General features: G+C 42.7%; 1 protein-coding gene across 4 annotated transcripts; it reads left to right on the top strand.

The window, feature by feature from the left end:
• The first annotated feature begins 725 nt into the window (after positions 1-725).
• On the top strand, positions 726-18,194 carry LOC147168874 (uncharacterized). Of its 4 annotated transcripts, none has more exons than XM_086084948.1 (18): positions 726-971; positions 2,661-2,834; positions 4,163-4,359; positions 4,445-4,548; positions 5,436-5,497; positions 5,600-5,849; positions 6,933-7,126; positions 7,497-7,622; positions 7,834-7,962; positions 9,428-9,550; positions 9,875-10,010; positions 10,513-11,744; positions 12,506-13,060; positions 13,137-13,402; positions 13,960-14,020; positions 14,960-15,449; positions 16,068-16,199; positions 17,110-18,194. In XM_086084948.1, exons 2-17 carry the CDS (start codon positions 2,673-2,675, stop codon positions 16,184-16,186), a joined length of 4,206 nt encoding a protein of 1,401 aa, XP_085941074.1. In that variant the 5' UTR covers positions 726-971; positions 2,661-2,672; the 3' UTR covers positions 16,187-16,199; positions 17,110-18,194. The 4 variants fall into 4 exon arrangements, with proteins under 4 accessions (XP_085941074.1, XP_085941076.1, XP_085941075.1 ...); XM_086084950.1 differs by having other exon boundaries at positions 13,158-13,402; XM_086084949.1 differs by having other exon boundaries at positions 5,603-5,849.
• Positions 18,195-18,216: the final 22 nt, after the last annotated feature.

Raw genomic sequence — 18,216 nt, forward strand, 5'->3', positions numbered from 1 at the left:
ACAAAATGGAAAGGGGCAGCATGACATTTTCCAATTAAATCTATTGGTGACAGTCTTATCAAAACCTATATTTTAAAATAAAAATCCACAATACTACCCCTTGTCTAGTGTTTCCCAGTATTTATTGGGCCACATTAGCAGAATCTTATGGCACACCACAAAACAAAAATGTCACAAAGTGCTAAAATAATGATTTTTGTCTCACTTTATGCTCAAATGAAACGGGGCCTTTATACATGCAAGAGAATATAGTCTTGACCAAAAACACAAGCTAGCAAATGTACTACTCAATTGTATGAATGGCAACGGGTGGTATCATGTTAAATGTACATTCTGCCTGCTGGTGGAAAAACATGTAATTGTTCTTCCTGTCACTATATGTTGCTGGCTTGAATAGAGCAATTATCATTTGTAGGTAATCTTCAGACCATTAAACCAAAATGTAGTATTTGGACAAAGGATAGAATATTGTGATTGCAAATCACTGTATATACGAGAAGGGATGGGGGGGGGGAGCACAGGCAATTTAATTAATACCGTTAAAAGGAGGACACAGGGTTCAGTCACTCAAGCTCATCCAGTCCAGCCCGCACCTGTTGACACCTCAGTCACGCAACACTTCCGCATCTGTCCACGAGAGTCCACCCGAGCTTGTACATGAACAGCGAGGACCTCCCCCATAAAAGGACTTTCCTCTTACGTCACTAAGCCCCGCCCCGCCTCGTGCCACCACAACCTCTCTCTGGCTCTCTTGTCGGCTTGTCTGCTGCACGCGACGCGTCACATCTATCTGCTACCTGTTATCTTGTGAGGGGAAACAACAATACCAGACGACCACAAACGGACGTTTTTTAACCTCCAATTTGGACTCGAAAACGGGGGAGTTTCTTGCTTCACCGGAACGCGACGAGGCGTGAAGCTGCCTGCCGGCTGGCGCCCTTTTGTCAACTCCCAGTAAAGAAAAGTGGATGGTAAGTATTAAGTAGCCGCTTTTATGTGTGTGTGTGTGTGTGTAGTTTTTAGATTTTAGCATACGGCAGCGCGTTGGGCATTGTCAAGTGTAATATCAACATATTCTGAATCTTCACGCTCAGACTGGAACGAATGGCCGTCACTCAGCTTGTTTTGTCACACAGGCTCTCACAGACTGAAGCTCGTAATGAGTTAAAAAAAAAAAAATCAATGTCCAGCTGCTCATCTCAGCCTATTTCCTACACACACACACTCAGTATACAGAGTGGGACAAAGTCGGTACACACTTCTTAAATGAGGGCTACATGAAAGAAAGGAAAGAAGCTAGGAAGCAAGTCCTGATGGATGGAACTTGGAAAAATGTTGTGAACGGAAGGACGGATAAAGGAAACAAGCAAGCAAGGAAGGTTGAACGAATATAGCAAAGAAAGATGAGAGAAAAGATGAAGGCTGGAAGGGAAGGAAAGAAAAGTAAGTGAGGATGCTAAGAAAGCTAAGGGCAGCTCAAAGAAAACATGAATTCAGTCGAGGAGTGGTGGATGAAAGGAACAACAGATGAGAAGGAAGGATGGTGGACTTGTAGGTGGGTAGTGTAAAATGAAGGACTGAAGGAAAGGAGGAAGGATGGAAGGAAGTGATGAATGATGAATCTAAAAAGGAAAGAAGCAAGTGTGGCATGAATGGAAGCACTTGTTTTAGTAACCAACCCCCCCAACGCAAATGACCTTTTTAATGTGATTGCCCCTTATCCTTCCAAATAGACAACATGCAGATTTGGAAGCCCATCTCTGAGGCATTATTAGAAGCCAAGGGTCTCAGTTTGAGTCCCGCTGTTGACAAAAAGATATTGCAACTCGTGGCGACAGATGCTAGGAAACTACTGGAGGATCCCTACCCTCCTCTGTCTCAGTTTAAGGCCTTCTTCTCTCGTGACGTGTACACCAAAATCTCCTCTTGAGGATTAAAAAACAAACACGGTGCAATCTGAAATCAATTATTATCAGCTGCGTTGCTGCTGTCTCTATCAAATCAAGGTTTTTAATCGTCGCTTGTCGTCTTTCCAGGCTATTGTGAGTATTCCCTCAAGGGTGAAATTATTCAAAACTGTGTTGACAATTATTCCCAATAACAGGTTTAGTCACCCTGGCGTTTTAAAATCAAGCATTTCTTCATTCCTGCTTTCGCTTTTTATAAACTGTGTTGTTTGCACGCGCATGAATGTCTTTCCATGATGAGAAAACATTCTAAAACGTCAAACATGTGGAAAAGTGTGATTTATTTTCAACCTCGAGTGCCTCAAGTGTTTTAAAAACATTGAGTCACAGCTGCCCCGCTGGTGACAACCCCACAGCGTCTTCCTTGGTGATCAATTCCATAACAACATAACACACGTTGGGAAGCAAAGTGGGACGAATTCGCTGTCATGAGTCATGACACGCACAACCATGAGCGTCTCATTCAACAGGCGTGCACTTCCTGTTTCTGTGTCGCTCGCGTTCTTCAATTCCAACAGCTGATTGTCAGGACTCTGGGAATGGCTAATTCTTGGTGCTTATGTGGGAGGGTCGACAGTGACCTAAGCTAATGGTTCTTAAAATAGGGTTGCGCAATAAATGATGTGGTCTCCTCCGAATTTAACGGTCTTGCATATAAACACACAAGGCTAAAAAGTATTATTCTTTCGTCAGGCCTAAAGAGCGATGAGCTGGGCCGAGGAGGACTGGACATCGGGTCTGTCGGGACGAGTTCTTCAGAAGGTGAAGGAGCTGCAGGCCCACCACGAGCGTCTGTCCAGAGAGAACAAGCAGAAGCAGCTGCAACTGGACAACATCCATATTAGCCATGACAAACAAACTGTCAAGGTACAAGCTGCCATTGTTTCGTGTTACACAACCAACCCAAACAGTCGTGAGGTTTTCATCCAATTGTTTTGAATTTTCAAGCGAATTTACTGAAAATGCGCAAAACAGATATGCGACTTGTGCCCGTTGCCATCTGTTCTTCTTTTGCGAATATTGAGAGGGGACTCCGCCGCTGTAGGTGGCGCTATACACCACAGAGATGTGCTCCACCAGTCATTTAAAAGAAGAAGCAGAAGACTGCGCCGTGCGATGACGTCGTATGAGTTTGCTTTTGTAATTCTTGATAAACCGTAGCGTTTTCCATTTAAAAATTGCATTAATATTCTCTTTATTAATGAATTCCAAAAATATTTCAGTTTCGTCGTCCCCCCAAACATACCTTACTTTATCGTTCGACATTGCTTTGGGACTACAAACGTACGTGTCACGTAATATCCGGTCAAAACGTGCTACATGTATCCGGTCTTGCCAGCGGTTATTCGCAAAACCTGTTTCCAGAGCCTAAATTCGCATTTTCCTTTTTTCGATACGCTTCAAAATCCACCCCCTCCAAGCAAAAAAACTTTTGGGCGAATTTTGGGCTGTTTTTTGAATTTCTAGCGTTTCCATTCAGTTTTATTTCCGCATTTCTTGAAAATTTGAATAAACATGGGTGGATGGAAACCTAATGACTCATTGTCAAAAGTGTGGTACGAGTGCTTCCTCTAGTGGTGCGTGAAAGAAGCACTCAAACACAAATTAAATTTACACAATTTAAAACTTGAAATTATAGGTGCAACAATTATTCTAATAATTGGCCCTTTTTTTTCTTTTTTCTTTTACAATTGATCAAAATTATTTATATTTTTATTATTTTTATTACTTTATATGTAATTTTCCATTATCATCTGAAACAATCTTATCCAACAAATAACAGATATGAAGAGCCCCAACAAAGACAAATCAGGTCAAATATTAAATTGGACTTGCGTAATAGAAAAGTACAAAAACATAAAAGTTATTTTTTTTAAACCATACACAAATAAAAAACAAGAAGTGCACTTCATACCTATTATAGACATATTCCAAAGACAGATGATGCAATTTTTGATCGCTTGTAAACTTTGTTTTTTAAGTGTCAATTGTCCAAATCCTCGGTGCAATTATTTCACAATAGCTGTGTGGCTGCCAGAATACCCTGGGTTGATCTTGAAAACTCATTCTTTTCACAAGGGCACATATCTAAAAAAAAATGTACAGGGGTCCTCTATTTTCAACGGAATGTGATTTTGATGTTGTAATCTTATCACAGTATCTCACATTTCATCATTTCTTCTGGTCTCTTGTAGTACGAGGAGGCGCGTGGGGAGCTCCACGCGGTGCGCAGGGACCTCCAGAGCGTCCGGGAGGAGGCCCAGGTGGCAGTGAACGGTGGGCAGCGCCTCACCCAGGAGCTTCAGACCAAGCAGGCCCAAGTCTGCTCGTTGGAGGGTCAGCTCGATGCCGTCCGGACCCTCAACAACAAACTCACCCAGGAAATTAAAAGGTACAGCGCAAGGAGCGGATCACGAGGTTAACGAGGTGACATGATAACAGCTGGGTTCACTGACAATCATTCCCGCTCTTTGCAGACTGGAGGCAGAATTTGAGAAGCTGCAGAGCGGCAGCAGATCTGCGGATAACACTCTTTTCTCCACGCCTTGCTGGAGTACAAGTTCGCCGTGGGAACATCCCGGTAAAACATTGAAACCCGAAGTGTCTCTGTAGTTTAGTTTTGATCTCTGTTATTGCAGAAAATCTCACTTCATAAAGATAAGATGGTGGAAATGGGAGCAAGGAATTCAATGTTTGTTTTGGCAATCTCACGATATTCTGCCTTGATTTGAATTCAGAAGACGCTTTCATGTGCCAAAGCAGTTTTGAAGGCTCGATTGCCTAAATTTACGAAGAGCTAGCTTGGTACATAATACATACTTCAGTGATAAACCCGTACTTAAATCATTCACTCCCAGCCATTTTCACTGAAGCAACCCCCTTCGCTCCCGGCTGTTTTACTGGATTTTGACTGATTTATCCAGGTCCTTCAGAATATTGTGTTCTATTGCTATAAAAACATGGAACTTACCAAAATAAAGATTAGTCTCTTCTTTCAATAGGAAAAAAAATGTACATTTGTATTTGTTTCCGTTTTGCAGCAATTAGCATCAGAATATAGCTAAGTTTCACTGTCACTGTCAAAAAGAGCTCAGTTGCAACATGACCCTAGCTTATCTCTTATACTCTGCTGCCACCTGCAGGTCGTTTTTTTTGGTAATAACTACTATTGCTTTAAGCCACTTCTTCATGTCAGAAGCTGCATCAAAGCCTTCTGTATGCTTTTGCATAAAAAACTAAACAAAAAAAACATGTTTACACATTTTTTGGTTTGAATGAGTTAACAATGCCATTATATAAGTGAAATCCCAGAGCTTCCCTTCTTTCCCAGCCCCCTTCTCCCCGTGGACTGAAATGTCATTCCTCTTTTGTCCTGAGACCACTTCACTGTCTTCATTCCTCTTCTGCTTGAGCGACTCAATTCGTTCGAACCCGGGCCTTTTCCAATGCTGTGTTTTTGTCCTTCAGGGAGCCGAAAGGATGAGAGGATGGTGCAGAATGAAGAATCGCAGAACCCCCCGCAAATCCGAGTAAGTACGAACATTATCACGTTGCGCAGGTGCTTCTAATGTCGTCAATGTTTATCTTAATTACTTAGGCTGGAAAATCTGTGTTTGCAATCTGTGTTTCAGCAGCGGCTCCAGTTCCCTGACGCTCTGTCGGCCTCGTCGCCGCGGGAACACAAGACCACGCCCCGTGGCCACCCTTCCGACCAATCGGACTCTTTCGCCACTCCCTTGGCTGCGTTTCCGTGGGAGCGGGATGACCCCAGGCCAGCGGCCAGGAGAGCATCTCCGTCTTGTCCCGAGACGCCCGCTGCTGACCGCCAGTCAAAGCGAGAGGCGCCTGAGAGGGAGAAAGACCTCAGCAAACAAACAGACAGTGAGTGCGGAAACGTAGAGGCATGAAAGTGCTTGCATTACAGCTTTGGAAATTTTTTTGCAAGTTGGCCCGACTTGTGGGATTTAAAAAAATATATAATTTCAGCAAAAATAGCAGAGATCATAAGTAAACACAGCATAAAGGGACGGCCTTGTACAATTCTGTATAAACAGCAGCTCGTCGGATTCTCTGACTCGTCGCAGGCTGAGTTCCAATAAAAAGTCCCATCTTAACAAACAACAACAAGACACAACCCAAAAATCGCAATAAGCAAAACAAAAAACTGATTGTTTTCGAAAAAAAGAGATACAATAAAACAGTAATCGTAACGATGAAAATTACAACATTAAGGTAAGAGGGAAAATCCCCCACCAGATTTTCAGTTTCAAAAAAATATGTAAAATGCAGAAGGTAAAGTGATGGAGAAAGAAGAATGAAAGCATCAGACGTTAATAAGCGTAAAGAAAATGACATACCTTATTTATAAAAAAAAAAAAGATAATATGATTATAATGGTAGTAAGAATAACCAACAACAATATTAATAATAATAACAACAAAATCAATAATAGTAAACAATAATAAATAAAAGGATAAGGGAGAATTACAAAAACATTAAGAGCATTAAGAGTGGGATTTTTAATTGTGAGGTTACAGTACAAATAGTTGACTTGAAATTTCAGCTGCAACACCGTCTTTGCCACAGACTTTTACCTGTTACCTTCCTGCAGTGTGCGTCTCTCTGCACACTAAAGTGCTGTTTCAGTGTTTACCTAAGGTGAGTGTGTGTTTGTGTCTGTATATTATGTTCTCAACAAGATACCTGTAAGATAAAACCTACTGCATGTTTTCCACGTCATGCCAGGAATTGTTGCGCTAGTGTTACACCTGAATGATTAACTGACTCCAGGGGTTGTAACAAAGAACTACTTTGTGTCATAGGACAAAACACGATAAAGAAAGAATAGCTCCTTTACAAAGCCAACAACGTGCATTTGCAGGCTGTTGTACTGTTTGCACTATTTGCCGCTAGATTATGTGTGTGTGACAACCTTTTAAGTAATCGGTGTATGCTGTCATCCAGCGTCTTTGTCACAACTGCGGCGTCACGCGGCATCGCTGGAGGAAGAGCTGAGCATGAAGCCGAAGGCGACGAGGTCACTTCAGGACGAAATGGCGCAGAGCACGAAGAAGATGGCCGCCACAGAGCTCAGCCTGCAGAGAGCGCACAACGAACTCAGCGTGGCGCACACACGAATCAGTCAGGAGAGTGAGCGGGTAATAACACGTTCACTACCAACGCTACTAATCAGTTTAGTTTGTCATTCACGCGATGTCCTTTCATTTGGTTCCCTCTGAATATAGAAAAAGCGCTGGCATTTTCCCCTGTTTGCTATCGTCCCAAGCTTTAAAGACAGACTGTTGATAAAAGCATCCCCTTTGTCCCATTAGCGGCTGTAAAACAATCCAAAGGTTATGTCTGAATACGCTGTAGTTAACACAATATCCTGTTCTTAGTATCCTTGTTTGCTCATTTCACAATATTCTGCAGAGAACCCTTGTCAAAATTTGTCTTTGTTTGACTCTGCACGTCGCTGGACTCCAGCACGACAGAAAATGACGAGACTGAACTTTGTACCCCTTGCAGGCGTCGGGAGCCGAGCAGAGGCTCAAGCAGTTTCACGAGGAGCTCAAGTGTCAGCGGCAGAATGCTGAGAGCAGCCGACTGCAGCACCAACAGCGCGCGAAGGAGCTGGACAAGCAGCATCAAAGGGTGAGGGCGAACCGGGACATGCTGGAGGTTTCATTGCTACTATGGTACACAACTCCTATACATTTTCGGGATAATGGCCTTACCCCTAAAATGCACAGGTGAACTTAATCTTATACGTCAATGTCTTTCTGTGACTCTTCCAGTCTCTAACCACACCAAACAATACAATGTGTTGCCTCACACGTTAGTTTGTTTGCTCGCTCGCATTTAGGACCTGCTGGAGCTTCAGAAGGAGAAGCAATGCATGGAGAAGCAGCATCAACAGGAAGTAAATAAACTCAACCAGGAGCTGCAGCAGGCCAGGACGCTTCACAATGCCCTGCAGGCCCAAGCTGACAAGGTGAGTCCAGTTTGGCCTCCACAAACGCTGTAGCGCCTCAAACACAAATGTCCCTGCATCAGCAACAGCTGATTGTCTCCTGCTGCTGCTGTTTTCTGCTTATCTTTCTCCACATTCGTGCCTTCTCTCCCTTTCACGCCTCCTCGCTTATCTGTGCCAAAGGTGAATAAACTTATCTCATGTCGTCACCCATGCTTGCGTCTTTCCTTTTTGTCCTCGCACTCTTTTCACTTTTGCTCCTTCTGTTTTCCTTCCGCCTCCTCTAATCACTGCGCGTTCCTTTTCCTCTTCTCACGGTTTCTTCTCCCCAGTGGCAAAGTTGAGCGGCAAAAGGTAAAGTAAAGGCACAGAAAAGCATTGTGTGACGTCAAACCATAACTCATTGTCGTTCTCACTAAGAGGTGTGAAGGCATGCCAGAATGGAGATGGAAGATGATCCTGCATGAACAGTGTTGTGATTTTCTTTATTACTCATGTATGTCGTCGCTGTCAGGCGTAGACCTCATTTGGCCCAGAATGGGCACATTCTAAATCAATACTGTTGTTTTCCATCATTTTTACAATTTGAGGCCAATTTAAAGTTTTGAAGAAAGTAGCCTTGACTGACAACAAATAGGTGAACTCTCTTCAACTGTATGAGAAGTGTCATAAAAGTCTGCCTCTTCCTTCACTCTGCGGCACGCATCATGTTGCCTCAAGATTGAACGTCTGGATGTTTTTTTAGACATCCATCCATCAAATACGAGCATTTCTACAATTTCAATCAATAACAACGTAATTAATGAATGTAAATTTCAGCCTACTAAGTTAGCAATCGAAGTTTAACATGGTTTTGGGGTGGTGTTGATGTTATGGTTGATGTATATGATAGCAATATAAAATATAATTGAAACCAACTTGAATGATGCAATATTTGGTTGCCCTGACAGCGACGATAAAGGAATGCTCGGTGCAGGCAAAACTGACATATCAGTGTCAGGGTGCAGGTGAGCCTGCGGATGAGAAGAATCTTAAAGGACATTAATGGTGCATTTCTATTGTTGCCATTGGAACTGCTGGCTGCATGGATGCGGTTTCACTCATATCGAATCCATTTTTAAGAATTTTTTTTTTTTGGGGTGTCAAAATAGATATTTGGAAAGCAGGAAAAATAAACACATTTTGTGTTGCTTTAAAAGATTGCCATACTTACTCGAGTCGTGAATAATGTTGATGGAAACCCACAATAACTTGCACATTAAAAAAAAAATGTATTTTGTTTTCTCTACTAAACTGCTTTTTCAGTTCCAGTCTCTGATACTCTGATTGCTCTCTTGCTTTGGTTCCTGCACCCGTCCTCATTCTCGTCTACAACAGCCATTCATTACTCTTCGCCTATTTATTGAAGTCTTTTTCTCATCGTTTTCACCACTTCTACTTTGTTGTTCGTATTCAAGTACCTTATGCCTAATTTCCCCGATCTCAGCTGTCTCAGCAGAAGCAAACGCTGGAGAAAGAGTTGGAGTCTTTAAAGGAGAAAGTCAAATTCACAGAAGGACAGCTGCAGGAGAGTCAGAAAAAAGAGACCCAAATACAAGCAAAACTGAAGGTAAACGACAATAACGCACATCCAAACCGGTCTGCACACATCAATTATGCATTAACTGGACAGCGAGAACTTTGTAAAATTTTAAACATCGTCTTAATGTACCATATGTGCATCCAGGAGATGCATTAGGTGCATATTAAATAAATAATGGTGGGCAATTATGTATTCTATTTGTGATACATTTACGATAACATTTGATAATGACTTCTCCGTAGCTAACAGGTTTGACTCCAAGGATGTTTTGCAATGGCCATCACGGGGGAAACTAGAGCTCAGCGTAGTCGCTGACAGGCTTTCATTCCCTTTGTTTACATTTGCCGTCAGGAGGTGATGCTTGATGCGGAGGGCGTGGCAGTAAGTCTGGAGCAGAGCAAGAAGAGAGAGCGAACGCTGGAAGAAGAGGCGAGCACACTGGCAGAGGAACGAGTGGATGCCCTCCGTCTTCTTAAAGAACTGCAAGGTGCACCAAGTTGTACATGAGAGTCAGAGTAAAATCTACCATTCGTAGGATTTTACTGTCAGCGGTAACATAAGGGATTTTAGTTTCATCAGTTAGTAAATGTATGATGTGCTGTATTTAACGCCTCAATTCTGCCACCTGCTGGTCAATAATATAGTGGGTGCCCCAAAAAATGAACTGAATGTTTAAAAACTAGGAGGAGAAGACTTTGTTTCTGCCTCTTAAATCTAAATATTTTATGTATTTGTATTCAATTTAAATTTAAAAAATATATGAGTAATGTCCAGTCAAATAGTGAGTATATTTTACTAAAATGTTAGATTAAAAAAGGAGAGAAATATTAATTTGCAACGAAAGTCAATCTGTATAAAAATAGCAAATGACTCAAATGCAATATCAATTTTACATGGCTCAATTTTTAGCATTGAATGTTCTTACTCGTTTTTATTTGAACTGTGGTTTTATTTGTCACTTATGCTATGTTTTTTGTTTTCTATTTTAGAAGAAAAAGCTGCTCCTTTGCCAGATTGCACATCGCTTGTCCCGACTTACCCTGTTGGGCAGAGCTTCACGACTCAACCTTCCTCTCATCACACTCTGTCATCTGCCTACACCAAGAGGCCTTCCGCCCCCCGAGCTGAGCCGAGGGGGCTGAAACAAGAGGACGAGGTCCAGCAAAGGGCAGAGATTTCCGTATCGTACCCGCCCGACAGAGAGCCCGGAGAAGGAATTGATTCAGAGCACATCACTGCAGACACTGAGAGTTCCCACCGAGTAATAAATTATGAGGAGAAGGAGTCCCCTACATTTAACAATCCCCCCACCGACGGGGAGAGCGACATCATCATTTTCGATACTCTGAAGTCTGAACCGACGATGCGCACCGACGACCTCCAGAGGGAGAACGCCTCGTTGCGTTCGGAGCTGCGCGACGTGCGCGAAGAACTCCAGAAGCGACTGGACGACCTGGAAGTTCAACGACGTGCCGAAGTGGAGGCCAGGACGCGTCTGAAACAGCTAAGCCGCAAACACGCCAGCCAGGGCGCGGAGAGAGATGAGCAGGACATGAAATGGAAGGCTCAGTTGGAGAAGGAGAAGAGCGAGAACGACAGTTTGAGGAAGGCCCTGGCAGCTTTGGAGGAAAGAGAGGAGCAGCACGGGACCAAGCAGGCACAAGAAGACCGGGAGATGGAAATGATGCAACTTAACTTAAAGCTGAAACAGCAACTTGGGGAAGTGAAAGTCCAACTGGCTTTGGAACGTGAAGGGAGGGAGAGAGGAAAAGATGAGCAGGCGCAAATCATTGCCGCTGAGAGAGAAGGAAAAAGAGAACTGAGCCTCAGACTGGAAGAACTTACAGCTCAGCTTGCTAAACTAAAGAATGTCAAAGATGAAGAATCTTTACGTGATGACAAATTGGTAGCCAACGGCCCACTGACGTATCTGACACTCCACAGTGACACGCTCAACTGCAACATCGCCGTCTCAGATAACCAAGTGCCATCACCGGTGCAATACGCCCACTTTTGCCAATCGACCAATCAGCTCAACACGCTGGTCTCCCAGCAACACTCACATGAGGGACAAACGGGGCCAGTGGTCTGTCATCTCAACAAAGACGAGTCCGTGTCCTCTGACCTCACCAAAGAGATCGAACGACTGAGGGAAGAAAATGCACAAGAGACGGAACGCGCTAACCAGCTCCAAATTAAACTGGCTGCCCTTCAAAAGCAGGTAAAAGAAAATGTTTGCAAAAATGACATACAACAACAACAACAACTTAACATGGTCAGATGCAACCATTTGACCCGGATTTGGCTTTTCCTGGCATTTTTTCAGCAGACGCCTGAAAATGTTGTGCTAACATTGACAATATTTTGAACTGTTCATAATTCCCTCCATCTTGTCTCAGGTCCAGACCCTGCTATAAAAAAAAAAAAAGTAAAGAAAAGCCTCCTTGAGCATCTGAAAATTATTTTGGGTTCGTCAGAGGCACTTTGGTTGGTGTCATCTGCTCCAAGTAGTATGTGCTGGCTCCCATTTAACATGAAAGTGGTTAATTCTCAACACGGCCACATCCACAGTTATAAGATGGTGTTCACACTTGTGCAACCACATTGTTTCAGTTGTTTATTTTTACGTTACGTCTCAAGAATATTTATATATATTTATCAAGGTCACATTAATAATGGAAAAAGTTGTCAAAGGGTTTATCTTGATCTATTTATTTCTATCATAAAAAAAAATGGCATTTTGAACAGGGGGGAGTAGACTATTTATATCTTCTGTAATTTTCTAAGACTTTTACTAGTACTTTTTTTTTTTTAACTTTTACTGAAATACAGTGTTGAAATTAGTAGTTCTACTTTTAACAGTATTTTTCTTTTTTACACAAGTATTAATATTATACAACTCCAGAGTGTGTGTTGGCTCCGTCCTTCATTTAAAAAAATGTTTTCTTCTACTTCACGCATTATTAATCTTCCTCCTCTCAGTTGACCAGTCAGACGAAGCAGCTGACCTTGGGCTTTGAGAAGCAGAGCCAGTACATCTCAGGACTTCTTGCCGAGCTGCAGGAGAAAGATGGCGCCCTCCTCAGCCAGGGACAAGAACTGCGGCGGCGCGTCCAAGAGCTGGACGCACTCAAGGATGAGACAACAGGTGAAGAGGAGGGAACGAGAAGAAAAAAGGGCAAAATTTGCAAGTTGGAGAATAAAGGCCAAATGGGGGATTCTCTAGACTCAGGGAGTTCCTTTGAGTTACAATCAAATTATGAAACAAACTTTCCTGTCACTTCAAGTCCCAATGAGGCAGACAATGTCTTGATTCAGGCACAGAGTTTCGAAGGCTCTGATTGGACTAAAAGCATCATTGGCTGCTCTGTGGTAAACACTGATGCTGTATGTGGTATCCTTTCGGACACAAGCAACCTGCGACCAAAGCAAGACTCGGGATGTGACACGCTGTCGACCACGCCCAGTGTGTCACATGACATCACCTCAGAGATGGGAAGGAGTCATGATGAGATAATCAACCACCTGCAGACACAGGTACCTGTCCATTTCTTGAGCGGAGTCATGTACATTGATTTGCGATCAACAAAAAGGAAGCGTTCATTCAATGCAGTGTTCTTCACTCCCTGGCCAGGTGGTGGCGCTGCAGAGGGAGTTACAGAAGCTGACTGAGGTGTCCCAGCAGCAGGCTGGGGAGTTGGCCATCTGGAGATTGGCTTCTCAACCCTCCTCCACTGTGGATCAGGTCCTTCCCAGCCAAACGGGAGCGCAAACGCAGCACTGTGCTAAGGAGCAGAGCGCAGCGCTGGTCATCAGAGAGGATGAGGTGTTGCTCTCTTGCCTCTCCAACAGGCTGCAAGGTCGCATGCTCTCCACCAGGTACAACAGAATACGCTGCCACTCAAGTGAAATGGGGGGGGGCGAAAAATTGAGCTTTTGAATTTATTGTACTCATTATAATCTGTCAAGGGTTTTGTAATGTGGGCAAGGTTGAGCCACAGGCGCAAAAAGACTTTCAGCCGTTAATAGCACGGGACAAAATGAGAACACTCACAAGGAGACTCCAGCTCCTGATGGCACTTGCTAAACCACGCCCCTTAAAGGCACACATATAGTACATAAATACTACCTACAGCAGTTACACTTTAAAAAAACTTTACATTTCCTTATATTATGTTTCTACATTATGATGCAAGTTTCTTTTGGGGCTGGAGCTGGATTAATGAAACTAAAGTCAAGGTGCCACCGTACTTTAAGTACGCTACATCGAATAATTTGCTAAAATGTGTGCTGTGCTGTATCAAAAATGTTGGTAAATTAATACAGCTCTGAACTGTCATTAGTGTACCTAGTTGTTACCTATGAGTGTTTAAATAGCTTGCAAATTTGTGTTTGTCATCTTTTTAAATACAGTGAATTTGTGTTTATATTTGAAGCATGCAGCGGAACAACGTGCCAGAGATGAGCGTCCACCAGCACTCGTCTGACATAAACACGGTAGGATTCTTAGGTTATCACTTGCACGCAAACATGCCGGCTCCGTCCACGTGTTGCTCACTTCCAAGACTCCTTCCAGTTAAAAATGACTTGGGGGTGATGATTTAAAGGCTATTTACCTGTTACAATAAATTACAGGACTGTGAATTCCCAAGTTTCCCAAGATTTGTTATAATAATCCAGGTCTTTATGAATCGCAGGGAAAACGTACGCGATTCCCATTTGACATAAATGGTTTATAACTCGTACTAAATTGCAGCTGAAATAAAATGCTAAATGTGAATGAAATGATTCACATCATTCAAATGTTTGTGTTAGGAATTCGATAATTCTATTGATTGGATAATAATTTTGTTAGTGTTAAATTTGTTAATTCATTCAACTGAGCTTTTAGCCGTTTTCCCCAAACTGGTTAATTAAAACATGTTTGTTAATTTTCTTATAATAATAATTGGTTATTTCTAAATAAGCAAGTACAGTATATATACTGTGTATTTAACAATTTATTATTTATTTTATTAAATGATTAGTTCATTATAGATGATAAAAATTAACCACTTTACATATACATTGAACCTTTTTTATTCATGTATCTCATGAATTGGTTTATTGTAAATAGTACAATAAAAGTATTAAAATGAAAAAAAGTTGTTAAATATGTACATTTTATTAAATAATCGGTTAATTAATTATGATTAAATTGATTTTAGAATGAACTATTTTGAATGTATATTTTAACATGTTTTTTTTTATCTCATCCACTGTCCCATTTAAAAAAAATAAAAAATAAAAATAAAAATCTAATATGGCCCTTGATCACAAACATTTGCCCACCCCTTATGTTATCGTAGAAATGTGTAATTTATCTTGCCAGCCAGCATCTGATCGAAACAAAAGAAAATCAGGTGATCTCATTGCCAGCATTTTCTTGTGATCTAGCCCTCAGAGAAGGTGCTCCAGCTGTCAGGACCGTGTTTGAGGCCACGCAAGGTGTCCCAACATCAAACGGCTCAGGAACACGTCAGCAAAGTTTCCGCAAAAACATCTGATGGCGACTCAAGCGGCTGGACAGCGACCAAACACTTGAGCATAAACGCCGACTGCTTCGCCACAAGCGTCGGTACTCAAACGGAGCGGCAGCTGTGCCCCGCTGGCGCTGAGGCGACACCTGGGCGCCACTGCGCGCACACGCAGACTGACACCGGGATCGAGGAAGAAGACTTAGCCGACGCTTCCCCCAACATGCCTCAAGCGGCGCAATCTGCGAGACGAAAGATCAGCGACAAAATGCTCTTCTCCACTTCCTTCCCCATCCCCGCCGACCCGGTGCGTCTGGCCGAACGGATACGACGAAACAGGACGCAGCTGTCTGCCGCTTTTGACGACACCGAGTATGAACCCTACGGTCTCCCGGAAGTTGTCATGAAAGGTACTTGCTGTCTATTAATAATCTGCAGATGGGGAACAAAAAAAAAAGGGGGGGGTGGGGGAAACCAAGCAACACAGTGAACTAGTGGTTACCATGCCTGGCTCACAATCCTGAAGTTCGGGGTTCGAATTTTCCAAGGTTTTGTCCGAACAATTTAGCTTCCTCTCACAGTCCAAAAACAAGACTCCAAATTGTAGCATAAGGTTTTGCGAATGGCGAAAATCCGCCAGTACTTGATGCGCCCCTGAAAAGCTTAATGGCTGCCTATAGATGCCACAAACTAAGCATTACATTTTGTCTCAATGAAGCTCCCGAACTCACTTCGACATGCTTTCTGTGCTCTAAGCTTCCACAAGATGGCAGCAAAGTGCTACTTTTTAAACTAAACGAAGCTCCTCAACTCACGTCGACATAGTTTGTTGCAACCAATTTGCCACGGGATGCAATGGCAGTACTTCTATTGCTTTGTCTAAGTCAACTGGGTTCGGCCGTATGGTGGATGGATGGAACGCCTTTTTTTTTCTTTTTCTTTTTTTTACGTCTTTAAATTGGCCGTTCCCCCTCCCTTTTCCGCTCTTCATCTTATTGACTTTTTTACGACTTGTTTGAATCCTGCAGGTTTTGCAGACATCCCCACTGGGCCCTCGTGCCCCTACATTGTGAGGCGGGGTTTGTTGGGGACCGCTGTTGTCCCCGTCACTCAGAAGGAGATCAACCCGGAGGACGAGACTGATTGATTGGCGACCACAAGTATGTAATATTGGTCAATGCAAGTATGTACTGCGACATTAATGCTCATTTTGAATAGCTTCTCTATGGCGTTTAGCATTAAGCTAATAGAGTTAAAGGAAATGCTGTTTTTATTTAAATACAGAATATTTAATACCGTCTTCTTTTTAAGCAAATTGCCACAATTTTCTACTTTTTACTCCCGTTTTTGTTTGCAACTCAAGACAAAAAAAAAATTGCCTTTGCGACATCTCGTTTCTTGAAAAACTGTATGTGAAACTAAAATGATAATAACATTGTAGAACATAGACCAAAATAACAAAACAATCATTATTATTTAATGCCGGAGTTTTGTTATTTAGTCACTGACAAATGAAGGATTATGAAAAAAAGTATTAAAAGGAGAACCCCGACTGTAATGACAAGTTTGCTCTATATTATTTATTTGGTTGTTACTAACAGAACTATGAGATTTATGAAAACAAGGTAAGTCTCCGTAGCGTTCCTAAAGGGACGATCAAAACTCTTGAATGCGTCTGGTGAATGGGGAGCGCACGCCGTGACCCTCTCAATCGCTTGTTGTTCCTTTTGGAACGCTACGGGGCTTACCTTGCTTTCTTGATATGCGTTTCACGTTGCTCAGCAGAGAGCCAGCCGCCATCCTACGTCACTACGCACTGAACGCGTTGCGACGTAAATAACAATGGCGGCGTACGTCCAAATAAAGTTTCTACAAAATGTATTTTGCATTTTGAAAAATGAATCTCATAGTTATGTTGGTAACAACCAAATAAATAATAAAGAGCAAAGTTGTCATTACAATCAGGGGTTCCTTTAAATCTTTTACAGTGTAATTTAAGTGGGAGGAAAATTCTTTGACCCCCGACCTTGTCCCCACCTGTCCACTTCTTGGTGGTGTCGTGATTTTCAGAGCCGTTCCATGGTCACGTGTGCATTCAGTGGTGGAAATGATCACCAGTGATGGACGACGTGGGCACCCGGCGGTCTTGAACACACACACGCACGCACACACACACACACGCACACACACACACCTCCACTGTGCACCTGATGTTTTGCTCATCGCAACTTCAGCCGCAAATAACTTGACGGTCGTGTCTTATGTTTAGAAATGCACCACGGGTCGTTAAGTGATGATTTGTTGCCGTTTCCACACCACAAGCCCTCCCCCAAAGAGACTATTTATGATTCACTGTTAACTTTTCATGAACTTATGGTGTGGAGCGGCCATGAAGGAGTGACCCTTTCTTTTTTTCTTTTTCTTTTTTTTGCCAAAGAAGATAACTTTGTTGTTTCTTCAAGGCAGAGGGAGCCGGTTGTAAAATGTGACAATTCTTTCTGTTTATTCCCTCGTGTAGCTTATTTATGGACAATGTGTTTTACTGAAGGAGAGGTGTTTAGGTAAACACCTTATGTGAAAGTATAGCGCGCGTGTGTATGCGTTAGGAGGTTAGCTAGGTTTTTAAGCACGTCGTCTTGTGGATGGTGTGTGCGCGCGCGTGTGGGAGCAGTAGAGGGCCGGTCGGCGGCTAACCTGCTTTCCGCTCCATGTATGGTAATGTACAGCAAGCCAGCACTCCTCTGGCGTTTTGCTTTTGATGCGCTTGTCTGTGCGACCTGTTGTTCCAGAAAGCCAACTCTTGTGTTTTATTAGCACGAGCTGCTGAATATAATCAGATATGTCGGGTTGGAAGACGTCAGAAGTTGTCCAAGTTTAGTGTGCTTGCCTTTAAGACTTGATGATTTAGTTGAAGGCTTCACTGCTGTAATTGAAGTTGAAAAAAGAAATTTTCTTCTCTTTGTATTTAGATTTGCGAAGGTAGATTGGACTCTTAGTGCGATGGCTTTAGCCACGTTGATGCGCGCACACTCGCACACGTTTCCCTTTGGCCTCGGTGGGTTGCGTCGTCTTTTGTGTGAGCCGGGCATCTGTTTGTGTATCTTGTTGACTTCTAATGTGAGCGTACTCCAGATTAAAAGTTTCAAAGTCTGGCATCTGGACTCTTGTTTGTGTGTG

This window comes from Leptonotus elevatus, chromosome 9, assembly GCF_054856555.1.
Source record: "Leptonotus elevatus isolate MCC_2025b chromosome 9, RoL_Lele_1.0, whole genome shotgun sequence".
NCBI lineage: Eukaryota > Metazoa > Chordata > Actinopteri > Syngnathiformes > Syngnathidae > Leptonotus > Leptonotus elevatus.